Below are 17,829 nucleotides of genomic sequence, written 5' to 3'. Positions count from 1 at the left end.
TTCTTTTTTCTTCTTTTTACAGTGTGGTTGTTTATTCAAATACGGCATAAGTCACAATAAAATATCCATAATTATATGACTGAGCTGGAAGGATGTTGGTTTAGAAAAGCCCATTTTTTGGGTCCTCCCCTGAAAATGTCTTCCCTGAGGTGGTTAGGAATTGCCCACATTTATGCCCGTTGTGGTTATTCTGCTCATAAAAACATCTGCTGAATCTGCAAAACAGCATGACGCAGCAGCATGCCATGCCACGGAGAGAAAAAAGAGCCCGCTGACTGCACTGGTGTTTTATTCACCCTACTCAGCCGCACGGTAATTGTGGCTTTGGGGGAATAAAATATAGAGTGGCTATCTGAATGCACGCCTCCATTAAACTGTAACTTAAACCATCTGATGGAATGCCTTTGTGTTTTAAAGCTATTCAAACCTTTTACTGGCAGAGGCGGTTGGACGCTGTATCAGCCAGCGCTCCACTAACAGACTTTGGGTTTGCTTTTTTACAAGTGCTTCTTTCTTCCCAGCCACATCCTTTGTATTTTACACGGATTTAGCCCAGGATGCCGCAGCCTACTGACCATAAAATGTCAACACTGAGCAATAAAATGACAGATTGAGAAACGGAGGTTACACAGCCACAAAAGGAAAGAGTAGGATGTCACTTTTCAAAATACACTTTTTGACAGCTAAGAACTATCTGAAGTGTTTCGATGAGTCTTTTAAATTGTGGGCCATCTAAAATAGTCAGAGAGTCAATGGAAACGTACTAAATTGCACGAAAAACAACAGTGAATGCATATATATATATATATATATATATATATATATATATATATATATATATATATATATATATATATATATATATATATATATATACATATACACAAACAATACAATAAAAAAGTACATCTACATTATATATTATATATTGAATTGTGCTTTCAAATCAATTCATTGTGAAGAATCACATCTAACATACAAGTTTGAATATATATATATATATTATATATATATATATATATATATATATATAGTATCATTTTCCACTCTTCCACCAACTGTTTTGTATATTTCCATGTTAATGCTGTCAAATCGAATAATCGCACCTAACATATATATACACACACTCTAATAACAACCCAAGTTGGGTTGAAAATGGACTAACCAAGCTATTGGGTTGTTTCAACTCAAAGATTGGGTTGTTTTAACCCAGCAATTGGGTTTTTCATGCAAACATTTAACCCAACCGCTGGGTAAAACAACCCAATTGCATTTCAAATAGTCCATTTTCAACCCAACTTGGGTTGTTTTTAACCCAGCATTTTTTAGAGTGTATATACACACACACACACACACACACACACACACACACACACACACACACACACACACACACACACACACACACACACACACACACACACACATGTTTGTTTTTGTGAAATGTGAGGACATTCCATAGGCGTAATGGTTTTTATACCGTACAAACCGTATTTTCTATCCCCTTACACTGCCCCTGCCCCTAAACCTAACCCTCACAGGAGACTGTGCAGTTCACTTTCTGTGAAAAAAACCTTGTTCTGTATGATTTATAAGCATTTTGAAAAGTGAGGACATGGGGAACGTCCTCATATTTCACCCTCTTTTTGTAATACCTATGTCATACCCATGTCATTATACACATTTGTGTCCTGATATTTCACAAAAACATGCCCACGCTTATGTACATACAGTATGTGTACACACACACACACACACGCGCACACACACACACACACACACACACACACACACACACACACACACACACACACACACACACACACACACACACACACACACACACACACACACACACACACACACACACACACACACACACACACACACACACACACACACACACACACACACACACACACACACACACACACACACATATACTGTATATACTTTTTATGTTAGGTGCGATTATTCGATTTGACAGCACTTACATTGAAATATACATATAAGTTAATTGAGTGGAAAATTATACTATTTTATATCACCTTCAATGCCTTATGGAAATGGAAGTTTATGAACGTTTCTATGGCAACAGCTTCTTTGATGAGAATGAGCATTAGAAACTCTGGTTTATATAATTATACTGAAACCAAGTTAGCCCTCATATACACTATATAAATAAAATGAAGTAAAAGCAGAATGAAAATTTTGCCTGCAAAGCATTTTGTAGCCTGAAAGAAAATCATCACAGCTGAAATATTAACATCTTTGTACTGTAATATCACTAGTGCTGTGCTACAAACCAGCCTGAGCGTTTCAAAGTCAGGTAGGATTTTTGTATGTATGACGTTATGAATGTATCCAGGGCACAGAATCATAGCGCTCTGGCTGACCGAGGTTATAAAACGTCTTCATTTATTTTGCAGGATAATTACGCTTGGCATTAACGGACAAAACTGCGCCATTGGCAGCCAAAAAGAGAACACGGATGCAGTTGTTTTGGTCAGAGCGCTTCTTGCCAAGTTCAACATAAAATCTGTCTGCCATATAATTAAAAGGCTGCAGTAGGAATGCATATTCCCATTTTACACTTAGAAGTCTCCCAGCAGGCTTATATTCTCAAGACCTGATTCACATGAAGCCGACGGTGTAGCATGAGAATGACTTTGAGTTAACCCCGCAGATGTGGCTCACTTATTCATCCTGTAACATGCTGCTAGAGTTTCCGAAACCCTTTCACTTATTTCCATTTCTCCTCTGGCCTGGACCCACGTTTGTGGTGTTAAAAGCCTCCTACATGCACTGGAGATGCAGAGTATTATGGAAATGGTGCTCACAATATCTAATGAAGGCGTGTTTGGCTTAGAAACAAATATCAGCTGCAAAACGACATTACATGTTTTTTTCTGCTCAAACTTTGTGACCTTATTCATAAGTTTACCCAAACGCAAACCGTATTTATTTTTCTTTGGATGCCCTGTCATCTTTTTAGACGTTGGGATGCAAATTAAGAGCAATCAGTAGTGGAAAAACATACTAAATCACAAGTGATGATTCATAAGGCAAGTAGACTGTTTTCGGTTCATGCATCAGTCGGCATGAGCATGTCAACCATAGCTAATTTGTAGCAAAAAATCAATTGACTCGACACTCAACAAATCACCAGCAACCAAGAACAAATATAGATTATCGAATATAGCAATCAACGGGGTCCAAGCGCTTAAAGGAAATATATGTTTTCTTTTTATCAGTTATTGAGGTTGAGCCAAAAACCTAGGACTAGTTAGCTAAAGGGTGTTTCTGAAATAATCTCCAATATTTAACGAATTATTATATCAGGGGTGTCCAAACTCGGTCCTGGAGGGCCACTGTCCAGCAGAGTTTAGCTCCAGCTTGCCTCAACACACCTGCTGGAAGTTTCTAGTTACTAGTATGTCTAGTAAGAGCTTGATAAGCTCGTTCAGCTGTGTTTCATTGGGGTTGGAGCAAAACTCTGCAGGACAGTGGCCCTCCAGGAGCAGGATTGGACACCCCTGGATTAGATTGACAGCAGTGGTCCAAGAGGCAAAGTTGCTCAGAATGAGGAGATCTAACATATGCTATGAATGTTGTGTGCATGTGCGAAAAATCGTTTGACATACAATCCTTTACGCACGTGAATCCTTTACGCACTTTACGCGCCCTTTTTCACGGGACCACAGACCGAGCCCATACATATGCGTACAAGTTTGGTGAAATTATCTCATTCTGTTCAAGAGGGATAGCCGTTTTAGTAAAAGTGGCCACACGGACATCAAACGTTTGGTGTCCCGTTGTGGACGTGAATCAAAATTTGTACTTTTTACAATCAGACTCCAGAGAATCTTTCTGCACTGGGCTGGTTCTGATCGGGCAAAAAACCTAGGACTAGTTCACAAAAATCCAAATAGTTATGAGCCATTAAGTACTTTTGATCGCTGTAGTGCCACCATCAGGCCGATTGGGGGAAGCCTTGGTGACATTGTAAACATGGTGAGTACTACCATCCCTCAAAGTTTCAAGTCTCTATGACTTACGGTTTTGTCGGCATGATCACTTTTAGGGGAGAATGCTGATCGTTGGAAATTCTAACAATTACAATAGCTAGGTAGCCTGGATGACAGCCGAACTTAGCCCCGCCCACAACTTTGAGCTCGGGCAGTTCGGTCTGGACTTGATCCGTAGAGGAGTAATTATGCCCGAACAGAAACTGTTCGGACCAATGAAATTGTCAGGGCGGGCTTTAGACAATGATGGACAGATGATCAACAGTAACGTAATCATCCACGTCATCAAAGGCGCTTGGGTTGAATTTGTTCTAATCCTAAACGGAGAACTTGTTCGTATATGCATTCACCTTTACTATTTTTCTCAAAAATGATGATGGTGTTGGTAAGTACTCTGTGCATCTTTAGGTTTCAGCGCCATAGAGAAACATTGGAAAATCCGAAGCTCTCATCGGTTTGATGGTGTTTATGCTACAAAAATGCTAAAATGTCGTGCCCGAGGTACTGCAACACTGATTCCAGGGATCCTGAGAGGATTTTCTGTTTGTCAAACTCTCGTTAAGTTATGATTAAAGTCCCTGCTAACATACAAACCGTAATAACTAACTGTTCTCACGTCATGTAACACTGTAGGTCAAAAACATGAAGGTCTACATTTCAGTGCCTCTCCATATTAAACTGGTTAAATGTAAATTAATTTAATTTTAGATATGTTTAAGGTCTACATTATCTGTGCTACTAAGGAGGACTCCTATTTTGATGGGTATTATAGTCTACGGATGGTGAAAGGAAGAGCTTGCACGCAGTTTATCGGAGTTGTTTTGTAGATCATACAAAGTTTACCAGTTATTAACTGCACCCCCGAAAAGGCATACGGTCTGTGTATATGTTTGTTTACTGTTAGTTTTATGAGTGTTTTTGTGTGGTTTGCTGTTTATGTTAATGGTAATGCAACAGAGAGCGAGAGTTTGTGAATGAGACGTTAAAGCGCACTTCTTATGCTTTGTTTGTTCAGCTCTTACGATGATTTTTTTGGAGTGAAAAAGGACATAATAAACTTGATAAACCATCAGTAAAGTTTGGCCATCATTCAGACGGGGTATACGCTACATTCTGTGTCCAAAAACATCTTGGGATAAGGCTTTCCACACTGACGGCTGTCATTGTAAGATATAGCGACTCTGTTAGTTTGTCCGAGTTAGAAACAGTAACTAAGGGGGGCGGGGCTTACCGATAGGTCAATTGCTACTCAAAACTAGCCAAAAACAAGCCCAATAGCTTTCCACGGGGGGATTCTCTGGGTCTGGATATCAGATAATTGGGGTTGCTTCAACCCGCGTACATGGAAAAACCTGCGGACTTAGCAACACAGTGCAGTTGAGTTCTGTTGACATTTGACAACTAACGTTATGCGTTGCTCCGTTGCTCTGATTGGTTGTAGGTCTATCCAATTTAAGTCTTTCCTGGTTCGGTTGAAACACGCACCATAATCACAGCCCAACGGAGCAGCATCAGATTCAAATTCTGACTAGAATTGAGTATGACGACGTCAGGCTAATAGCTAGGTGCTTGAACCCCTAAATATTCACCTTATCTTCTAACCCAAGTCATCCGCTTGACATTCTGCTGTGTATGTACATATAAGCCAGAGACATCTGGAAGTCAAGTAATTAGCCAGACGAGCCTTCAAGCTAGATGAGGAACAGTCCGGTTAGACACCTACACATAATAAAGTAGGCCTGCATCGAGCAAACGCCTCCAAAACATCCTCCACAATGCGGATTACCACCAATTCAGCTGCTTTTATCAACTGAAGACACAGTCTAGCATGACTTTCTCTAAACTGAACGTGCACTTCAAAGACACATCCAAAAAGAAGATTGCATTGCTCAGAGGTTGCTCTTTCATGGCTCAGGATAATTAACAGAGTTTCAAGTTTTGTTTTATATATGAATTTACGAATGGTAAGAATTTCTTCTAAACTTCCTCTTTAAAGAGAAACAAACAAGCCACATAGAGTAATAGTATAAAGTTATACAAGTAGCAAGGGTATCACTGCTCAGAAAATTCAGTCTTGGATTAATTTGATAAATTCATTTTCAAAAATTCAAATTCAAATTCATATTGAGATCTCTAACTTTTGATTGCAAAAAGTCTCCATTTCCTCATTTAATATCATAACAGTCTAGGAGAATCTATTGAGGGGTGAGAGTAAGTGCGTCATTTCTGTAATTTTAGGATTTAGAAAAGGAATTTGTTCATTTTAATTACATTTTGTAATTAAATTTACACAAGACTCATTGGTCAACAAACAAATAGCTCCACTCCCCCAAATCATGCCAATGGTTAAACCAGTTTTATTGTGATAGGCTGCTCAAACAAACAGATCAATCCTTGCGTCCGAATATGTCTACTTTCATACTAAATAGTAGACTAAAAACAGTATGTATGTGAGCTGAGTAGTTTGTCCAAGGTCTACTACTTACGGCGAGAATCTGAAGTGAATGATCAATTGCGCATCTTTACTATCCCATGAGGCCACGGGAGAAGATTTGTGAATGGCGGCAAATCGACGCAGATCACATGACAGTAACAACATGGCGTTTGCAGTACATCCAAATAACCACATTCCTAGCATTAGGATCCTTTGGAAGGTAATGTTATTTGTAGTATATTTCTCTTCTCTCCTCGTCATCTCACTAACACGCCAGTGGGCGGGGCCAAAGCTGCGATGATGAAGTAGGCGTTGATTTTCTTCAAGAGGCGGACTTTAGTTGCACTATGACATCATAGATAGGCACATTTCACAATAGTCGTTCGCTGGGCTTGGTTACAATAAAAGCTGTTTTTGGACTAACAAGGAAGTTTTCAGTACTGAAACTTACTGGATATTCTTATATCTTTTATTCACTTCTTGATGTTTCCATTCCGGAATTTTTAATGCGATTAACCAATACTTTTGGCTAAAAATGTGTGATTGGAAACCCTGATATATGTGATGTGAACCCATAAATCTATCATTACTTAAAGAGTATGGCAGCTTAAGGTATCTTCATGTATCTTCAAGTACTTTAACACACCACAAGCTCAACTTCCTGACTCTATTTAGTGTCTTACAGCATGAAGAGCCTCGTTACTTTAAATGGCTTGTTCTCGTTCGCTCTGCTCCCAAGAGGACGTCTATAAGTCTCAAGGCTAAGTGCTTCCATTAAAACTTCAATGAGCTATAAAACCTATGTAAATTCATTTCCTTAATCATACTTATGATACTTGGGTGACGTGCTGCTTTTAGTTGCAAAAGTGCTTCCCTTTTCACAGACTTCCTCTTGATCTCTGATCCGATTCACTCATTTAGCCATGCTTTTTATGCTTAAACCATTTCAATATTTGACCTTTTTTATGGAAGTCTGTTTCCAGCACAGAATATAAAAAAATAAAAAAGGTAACACCAACTTTTCATCTCACAATTCAGACTTTTTTCTCATAATTGCGAGTTTATATCTCGCAATTCTGACTTTTTCACAGAATTGTGAGATATTAACTTGCAATTGCGAGTTATGAAGTCAGAATCTGAGAATTAAAAGTAATTGCAAGTTTACATCTCACAATTCTGACTTTATAGGCCTGTTCACATCAAGGATAATTACTATAATGATAACGATAAAGATGATAGATCTTAAAATCTTTCTTAATATATGAGAAGAACAGAGTCCACAACTATTAACGATGACATCAAAGAGGAACAATATCATTGGAATCACTTTCAGAACAATATTTTTTCTAGCTGATGAATGATACAAACATTAACAGCCAATCAGAAGCCATCCTGCTTTGAAGAGCTTGAGCGTTTAAAGTGGCAGATGACAAAACTGCAGCATGCCCTTACAATAAACAACGATATCGTGTTAATTCTAATATAGTTATCGCTATAGTTGTCGTTCTTGGTGTGAACGGGCCTTACAGCTTGCAACTATCTTACAATTCTGAGAAAAGAAGTCAAAATTGTGAGATAAACAATGACCATAAGCAAAACACAACTGCTAAACTTGTTAACAGAGATGGAAACTCGATTCTACGACTTGAACTCGGATCACACTTAAATCACAAACATTTACTTGAGACTTGACTTGCACTCGTGAACAACTGACTACCCCACATGACAGCATGAAACAACATTTTACTATTTATTCTTAATTATTTTATTCCCTATCAATATGTGCAGCAGCAAACACACCAAGCCAGCATTATTATATAGGCCATGGGTGTGATGCATCTAAAGGCACGCGTTCATCACCCATTGGAATAGTGTTGTTATATAAATGAACAACAAACAGTAACAATAATAGCCAAGTCTCACTTTGTGATAATCTTTGTCATTTAATTTGAAAAGCAATTAATTGATCCAAATGGGAGCAGTGTTGTCGAGCTGTCAAAGATTGACTTACTGTCCATTTTCAAATTACACGTTGCCATGCTAACATATGCATATAATATCCCAATTTTCCACTTTAATTTGCATATGGACTGACCGGACGCTTTCATGCGCATTTAGTCGGACTAATTTCTAGAGATCTGTTTATTTAGTCAAGGTGCATTATTATAACGCCTTATCACAGAACTATTGCTAAAAATAGAAGACTTGAAACTTGAGTTGGACTTAGACCTCAAAGACTTGAAACTTGAGTTGGACTTAGACCTCAAAGACTTGAAACTTGAGTTGGACTTAGACCTCAAAGACTTGAAACTTGACTTGGATTTAGACCTCAAAGACCTGAAACTTGACTTGGACTTAGACCTCAAAGACTTGAAACTTGACTTGGATTTGGACCTCACAGATTTGACTTGAACTTAGACCTCAAAGACTTAAAACTGACTTAGACTTAGACCTCAAAGACTTGAAACTTGACTTGGACTTAGACCTCAAAGACTTAAACTTGACTTGGACTTAGACCTCAAATACTTGAGACCTAACTTGGATTTGGACCTCACATATTTGACTTGAACTTAGACCTCAAATACTTGAAACTTGACTTGGACTTAGACCTCAAAGACTTGAAACTTGACTTGGACTTAGACCTCATAGACTTCAAACTTGACTTGGACTTAGACCTCAAAGACTTAAAACTTGACTTGGACTTAGACCTCAAAGACTTGAAACTTGACTTGGACCAAGACCTCAAAGACTTGAAACTTGACTTGGATTTAGACCTCAAAGACTTGAAACTTAACTTGGATTTGGACCTCACAGATTTGACTTGAACTTAGACCTCAAAGACTTAAAACTGACTTAGACTTAGACCTCAAAGACTTGAAACTTGACTTGGATTTAGACCTCAAAGACTTGAGACCTAACTTGGATTTGGACCTCACATATTTGACTTGAATTTAGACCTCAAATACTTGAAACTTGACTTGGACTTAGACCTCAAAGACTTGAAACTTGACTTGGACTTAGACCTCAAAGACTTAAACTTGACTTGGACTTAGACCTCAAAGACTTGAGACCTAACTTGGATTTGGACCTCACATATTTGACTTGAACGTAGACCTCATTGACTTCAAACTTGACTTGGACTTAGACCTCAAAGACTTGAAACTTGACTTGGACTTAGACCTCAAAGACTTAAAACTTGACTTGGACTTAGACCTCAAAGACTTGAACTTAGACCTCAAAGACTTAAAACTTGACTTGGACTTAGACCTCTAAGACTTGAAACTTGACTTGGACTTAGACCCCAAAGACTTAAAACTTGACTTGGACTTAGACCCCAAAGACTTATAACTTGACTTGGACTTAGACCTCAAAGACTTGAGACCTAACTTGGATTAGGACCTAAATATGTTGATAAAGAAGCCCCTTATCATTATTTTATGAAGGACCTCCACCCTGCTCTCACTTAAACCTTGTGCTACAGCCTCCTATACACTTCTGTTACCCAAGGTTAGCAGCAGTGGCTCTTTTACGACTCAAGTCATGTACACAGTGATGAAAATAAATTGGGTGTAGAGGAGAGACCCACGAGTACTGTTGCCAGACGCGCACAGGAAGAATCAATGTAGCAGCAATACTGCATTTTGGCGAGGGCTCAGACAATGCATCTTTACATTTCAGTCCGACATGTGTTCACCTGCTGTTATCAGACCACAAGCACACACGCTCATTTGCACTCTTTTGTCGACCGTGCTGCTGATTTCTGTAGTTGTTGCAATTTTTCCATAAAAATCTGATTAATTAAAACACAAAAAAACGTGCAAATGGCTGATGAGCAAGTTAGCAAGTGTTGTATGGTTAGCCATCACACCTTGCCAATTCTCTGGGGTTTGTGTCTATTAGCCAAGTCTGAAAAGAGCTGGAATGAGCCTGTGGCTTCTGAGGTTCATAGCAGAGGAATTAATGCATCTCTGATGCGGTCGGATAATAATCAGAATCGGTTTCATTTGGGCAACATTGCTCTTCATGAACATCAGAATGGGACAGAGGAGAACTGAGACAAAGGCACTACCTTACTACTCATACTAATTTTGTAAAATTTTGTATAGAAAGTATATACAGTTTTCAACTTTTTTGTTTGATTGCATTTTTGACTGCCAAAAGTTTAGTCTGCCAATAACTGACTGTCAAAAATAAGTAAAAATACATATTTATATGATATATATTTTTATATATAATTTAATTTTCATCATTTATCATATATCTATATACTGTATAAATTCACGCAAAAAAATTAAATTATCAATCGCTTTAAAAAATATAATTGTCACTGGGTGCCACTTGCTAAATTAAACATGCAACATAGTAAGGTGGAATAGCTTTCCCATAGCTCAAACAGTAGAGCATGGCGCTAGCAACGCCAAGGTCATGAGTTCGATTCCCAGGGAAAGCAAGAATTGACAAAATGTAAAATGTGTACCTTGAATGCAATGTAAGTCGCTTTGGATAAAAGCGTCTGCCAAATGCATAAATGTAAATGTAAATGTAAGGTCATGTGATAATGTTTGAAATGTTTCTACATACTGCATATATGTTTCACAGACTATTCCTTTACCGTTTAAGCACTGGTCTCAAAATTAATTTAATGAATGCTGTAGTACTTTGAATAAAACTGAATTGAAAGCGAAAGGCACAAAAAACTAATTTCTCAAAAACTCTAGGGTAATTTGATGGTCAGCTGTACAAAATGCAATTGGTGTATTGGACTTATCGTGCAATGAAAGGTCACATCTTTGGTCAACCTGAGATTTCTACATTGTATCTAATAGTAGTTAGATACAGGCGGCTTTCTCAACTCATTCACATGATTCCATCATGAGATCTGTCTACTTGGGTGACCTTTTTGGAATATTTCATTCATTCAACACTCACAAATTCAGAGGTAGACCAGACCACTACAGTCAGAACCTGCCATTAGAGCGAAACAAAATGACAATTACTGTCACATACTGTACAACTGCAAGTTGATTCTTATGTCTAAATTAAGTGGATGCAAATTGTGTACAGCCCAAAGAAAACTTCAGTCATGGTTTTCTTCCCAGCTAACAGAGCGTTCATTCAAAGTTATCTGGTCTTTAATAATGTTCTCTAATGCCTAAATCCAAGTTCAGAAAGGCATGTAAAATAAATAATGCATTCTACAGAGCCCCTAAAGGGACATGGTTAGGCTTGCTGCAGTAGTCAGTTACATTAAAGTACATCACATTTCACTTATCACTTGAAGATAGTTAGGAGAGATGACTGACAGAAGGATGTCAGAGGAATTGGTGCGAAACAGATCCTTAGCCTCAAATATCTCACCTTGGAAAATATGCTGTCAGTACCACCACTCTCTAGATAACGCGTGATTGCAAATTCGAAATTAAAATAGATAGAGATAACGTGTTAAATAACGCGCATATTAATAGCGGCTCTCTGATGCATGCAAATTATATACAATAACAGATCCTTTAGATTATTTTGTGTGGAAATAGTTTGCGTCAAAAACATTCACATCAGCCGTGACGCGAATTTGCGACGTTTCAGAGCTCCAACATTCCAAAACATTCGCGGCGACAGCTGAGAAAACATGGACCCTTCATCGTCCAGTGAAGACGAGATTTCATTTTCTTTAAAAGACCGAAAAGTTTTGGGTGCACCAAAACAGAACAGAGAGTCTGAAGGGGAGTATGCTAATCTTGTACAGGAGCTAAAACTTTATCATGGCCGGTTCCGCACTTACTTTCGAATGTCCGTGGGAGAATTTGAGGAGCTCCTCCAGAGACAGTAGCATCTGACGAGACAAACTTCAGGGAACCAATCGATCTGGAGCAGTTATGTTTCCAGTTGAGTCACAATGTAAACATTTAAGTGTTTAACACAATGTTTAGAATAAAATCAACAAGTTTAAATCAAAAGGTTATGTTATCGTTGTCAGTAGCGACTTGCATGTACTCCACAGGAGCTGTAATCTTGTGAGAAATGCGATACCTGGCAAAGGTTAATGTTGATTGAATAGCTAGTGACATCTACTGGACATTTCGTCACCTTTGTTTCCTTGTGATTGGTTGAAGCCTTTTCTGTAGCTGCGGAAGTTAAAAAAAATATTGACATCGAAACGAAAAAAATAAACGTTGTTTTTTCACCGCAGCACAGTCGCGTTTGGAGTGGAAGCACTCACACAAAAAGCTTGTTAAAAAAATAAAACCATTGCGTGAATAATCGCATCCAGTGTGAAAGGACCTTCATAATGTTTTTAAATAAAAATGGAATGTTCGCTTAACGTTTGTATACGCAATAAAAAAATTTTTAAAACATTAAAAAATGTGGAATGTTCAGAGAACGGTAAGTTTTTTATAACTTAATGGGAACGTTAACATTTTTGTAAACTGGGTTATCGGGGTCATATGCAATCTGATAAGCGGCAATTGTAATGGGCAGAGAAATTCTACAGAGCACTTTTTAGTCTGTATTTACATGCATACATTATGTCAATGGTTACAAAAACACTTTTGCTGGTTAACATAAACCAACCTTCCAGCATCAAAGTGGGTTAATATATGTCAGGGTAACACAAGAGCGCCATTAATGGCAATGAAAGAGTTTACTCATTTCAGACCGTCCATAAATGCTATAAGCAATGCATTTTCATTTTTAAAAAAATGGTACAGTCCGCCATGTAAATAGTGAATCCGCCATTGGTGCAACTGGCTTTTAAAGGGAATGGGAGATGAGACTTTGATTGGTTTATTGCACATTACGCCCAAAACACACCCATGACTCATTAAGAGACTAGGGACAATCCTTTTGGGACCATGCACCTGGAATGCCGGCCGTTGTTAAGGCGAGACATGGCAGGTGAAAACATCTTCACCTTTTTGCATTTTCATGCAGTGGTCAATTTTGAGATTTTGGGCCAGTTTGCTCCCTTAACATGTAAGTTTTCATGTCAAAATAAAAAAAAAGAAAAGTCAACATTACTCATTAAGGTGGTTATCTCATTATATTTTGTCAACTTGCGCCTTTAGATTTCTACCCGAAATCATCTAAAGTTATTCTAGCGCGAGCTCCCGTGCCGTCTCCATTCACAGAAACATGTCATGGCTGGTATCATTATAAAGCTCTCAGTCTCACACACAGCGCTGTCTAATCCAAATATGGGCATTTTTGCAGCCGAAAACCACATCTGATTGGTCGATGTGAATTTCTCACTACGTGATACGCACTGCCGCTTCCTTGTGTATTCTCCGCCGAAATCAGCTCTTAAACGTTCACAGAAAAGACCAAGTAGCAAGAGGTAGTAAAAAGAAAGTAAACAACAACAGATTAGACGATGAAACCCCATCAGAATTAGATTCAAATAGTTATAGATGGACATACAACAAACGGACAGTTTTTTTTGCAGTTTTTGTGACTGTTGTTGTTTGTTTGTTAAGGTAGTTCTCTTCAGATTAATGCTATTGCTATTAATAATTTATTCATTTATCAATTTCCATGTGTTTTAAATATTATACACTACTGATATTAATGAACTGAATATATATTTTGTTTGTAGGTTGGGGGTTTCATAGAAATGTATGCATTTATACAATATAAAACTTTAAAGGCCGTTTTCTCACACTCAAAAGTCAGATAAAAACTGGAGAAGTTACACACACCGTAAAACCTAACAGTTGTATGTACTAAATAAAAATTAGTTCACTACACTCAAATATTACCGAATGTTGTGTGGACACAATGACTGAATCAGAACTCCAACTGAATGAGTTCTAGAACATTTCTAGTTCCCAGCATGATAATCGGATAATAATTGTATTGTTAAGTGATTAAATAAGTGATAATTTAATATTGGGGGTGAAACCTGATGATGATAATGAGCAGAATCACTGAAGGAAAGAGAACAAGAACTACAACTGACTTCAGCCACAGCTTTAGATTTAATCAACTGAAGGATAAAAGAAGACATTCAATCTCTGAAGATCTCAGCAGAGGAGGATTAAACAACTCCACAAACAGCATTACCAGACTAACTTTATTTCTGTCATTTCTGTTATATTGAAAATAATAGTTTTGTTTGAATTCACCATGATGGTGTTCAGTGTTTGCTTTTGTTGGGATCTTGACCCTTGACATAACATGTCTTGCTATGGCTTCTTTAACTGTATTTACAAAGCGCACATTTGTTATGGTAAGAAAAGCCAAGAGAAAATGTGATCAACTGGTGTTGGTTGTTTTTTGGTGATGATATTATCGTCATGTAGTGACTAAATCACTGACCTCATTCAGAGTCTAATGCTCTGGTTATTGAGGTTTGTGTTATTATATGTTTGTAGTATTCATAATAGAACCTATGTGATTGTACAGCACACGATCCAGGATGGTTGTGGTAATCAAACCATATGCAGGATTTAAATAAACAAAATTAATGCACAAAAAGTTTTAATCTACAACAATTCTCTGACACGAATCAAGAATCAGAGTATGAATCTCAACAATGGTGACAATCAAAAAAATATTCAGATAAACAGATCAACTTTGAACATAAAACAGGCTACAAAAACATCACAAACACAGCAAAAATAAAAGCAAATAGTAAGAGTCAAAGAAAATTTGTCACAATTCAGATTCATAATTTATTCATGCCGCAATGTATGCTGGGATCCATGAGGGAGTTTTGATCGGTGGTAGCATGCACTGCAGCATGAAGCTTTTCATTGATTGTCACCATTGTTGAGATTCATACGCAGATTCTTGATGTCTGTGTGTGTCTAAGTAACGCCATAGATTAAAACATTTTGAGCACTACATGAGTTTAAAATCAGTGACTAAATCCACATGATGATTATACAACATCACCTAATCACATTTTCTCTTGGCATTCCTTATCATAACAAATGTGCTTTCTAAACACCCCGTTAAAGCAGCCAGAGAAAAAAAACTAATGTTAAAGATGTAAGGGTCAAGAGCCCAACTAAAGCAAACACTCATCACCACCATGGTGACTTCAATTAAACTATTATTTTCATTAAAACAGAAATGACAGAAATAAAGCCAGTCTGGTTAGTAATGTGTGAAGCTGGTAGTGCTGTTTGTGGAGTTGTTTAATCCTCCTCTGCTGAGATCTTCAGAGATGTAATGTCTTCTTTTATCTTGTTATTTCATCTAAAGCTGTGTCTTAAGTCAGTTGTAGTTCTTGTGGTTCTCTTTCCATTCTGCTCATTATCATCAGGTGTTCATAATGAATGCTCAATCATCACTTAATTAATCACTTAATTACTCAACTGCAACATATATTAAGAATCATTAAAAAAATATTAAATAAGTGAACTCAACTGAAACGAGCTTAGAGTACTCATAACTGTTGGTTTTTAAACTCAAATTATTTGAGGTAATAAGTTTCCTCAAATGTAATGAGTTTTCTTAACTCATTGGATTTGACTTTGTGTGTGCTATTGTAAGCTAGCAGTAACTAGCAAGCTCTCTGAGTTCATTTAAAGTTTGTAATTTCTGTTGTTTTACTCATTATAGTGAAGTTTTAGCTGTAAAAAGTATTTGAATGCAGTGTAAAGTTTAATTGGATATTAAGAAATATCCTTGGTTTAGTGGACTCAATTAAAATAAGTTCAGAGTACTCATAACTACTGTTTATTTTACTTCAATTAAGTTTGTAAAACTCAAATTAATTGAGGTAATCAGTTTCCTCAAATTAAATGAGTTAGCTTAACTTGTTGGGTTTAACAGTGCAGATATATCTTATTACCTATTCACCCTTAAACTAGCAAAAGTGGATTCGGACACGTCCTGAGTGCACCTGTGCCATGAGTTTCAGACCATGTGCTCAGATCATTAAAATAGGGCCCATGGAATCAATCAAAATGTTTAAATTAAAAAAAAACCTAGAGAATGAATGAAACTGTGAGATTACACACTATGTATATGTGTCTTTCCTCTTTCTATGTTGCACTTCAGCAGTCCACAGTATTACGTTGAGAGTGTTTTGCTCATCTCAGTAACTGTACGGTGTTGAATTAGCTGCGTTGGCAGCCGCAGTGATTTGCTGCCACTCCACATCCTCTGTGTTATGAGTAACACTGGCCGTGAGCAGCACAAAGATTATTTTTCAAGACTTCACTTGTGTAAGGACAATTTCAACCTGTACCGTTTCTTTTTTGGCTAAAGATATATGAGGCTATTCGTCATTTAGCAAACCTTTTTTTCCAAGCAAGCAACTGATCGGACATTTACTACAGGAACAATCCCTATGGAGCAACCTGAGCTTAAGCGCTACTTAAGTTATTTATACCACACACACACACACACACACACACACACACACACACACACACAATGCTGTTCAAAAGTTTAGGGTCGTGAGATGTGTATTTTTTTTTCTCTTTGTCTCTTATGCTCACCAAGGTATCAGTAATATTATAAAATATTATTACAATTTAAAATAGCTGTTTTCTATGTGAATACTGTATATAGTAACATGTAATTTATTCCTGTGATCAAAGCTGAATTTTCAGCGTCATTGATCACATGATCCTTCAGAAATCATTCTAATATGCTTTTTTTATTATTATTAATGTTGAAAACAGTTGTGCTGCTTCACATTTTTGTTGAAACAGGATTTCAGGATTATTTGATGAATAGACAGTTCAACAGAATTTATGTGAAACAAATCATTATACATTCCTGTATTATCATTTTTGATTAACTCGCTGAATTAAAGCATTGATTTCTTTCCAAAAAAGAACCAAACTGACCCCAAACTTTCAAACTGTTCTTCCTCTGACCACATTGGAAATAACTAAATACAAATCCTTAATAGCTTTACAGGAATGGTTTACCAAAAATACAAATTCTGTCATCATTTACTAGTCTTACAATGCTTTTGTGTCCTTTTTAAAGGTTGAATACTTCAGCCCCTGTGCATTAATTCCATGAAAAAGAGTGACTACCCTTTAATGAGCGGATGATCCACTATAGTCCATGTCAACAACTTCCTTACATTTTTGCCAGCGCGGATATAAAGTGCATTACTACTCAGACAACAAGAGAAAGTACATCAGCAGACGAAGGAGAGGGGGAAAGATGGAGAGAAGACAAATGACGGAGGTAAAGTGAGAGGAGGGTTGGATGGCTTACGCTGTGTTGCATCGTCCTCCAGACAATCCTCTGGGATGCGGAAGCAAAAAAACAGAGGAAAAAAGGGATTTCATTGAAAGTGGAGATGAGAACGAGAGAAAGCATACCACGGGCAAACACATGATAAATATGCATTAGACAGAAAAGCAATATGCACGATTACATTTGATGAATGGCATTGCT

At 37.4% G+C, this 17,829-nt stretch overlaps 1 protein-coding gene across 2 annotated transcripts in view; it reads right to left on the bottom strand.

Annotated features, from left to right (window-relative positions):
• Positions 1-17,829, bottom strand: part of gpc6a (glypican 6a) — a 333,451-nt gene that overhangs the window by 48,891 nt on the left and 266,731 nt on the right. Inside the window, exon 7 of one of the 2 annotated variants that reach the window (XM_079813635.1) lies at positions 17,647-17,676. The exons of the other annotated variant lie outside the window; for it this stretch is intronic. Within the exon in view, the coding sequence (XP_079669761.1) occupies positions 17,647-17,676 (30 nt within the window). The remainder of the gene's footprint in view (positions 1-17,646; positions 17,677-17,829) is intronic. 2 annotated transcript variants of the gene reach the window in all.

Source organism: Gobio gobio (assembly GCF_949357685.1).
Source record: "Gobio gobio genome assembly, chromosome: 3".
In the NCBI taxonomy this organism is placed as follows: Eukaryota; Metazoa; Chordata; class Actinopteri; order Cypriniformes; family Gobionidae; genus Gobio; species Gobio gobio.
Note: the sequence above shows the minus strand (reverse complement) of the source record. Positions and strands in the feature narration are given on the sequence as shown.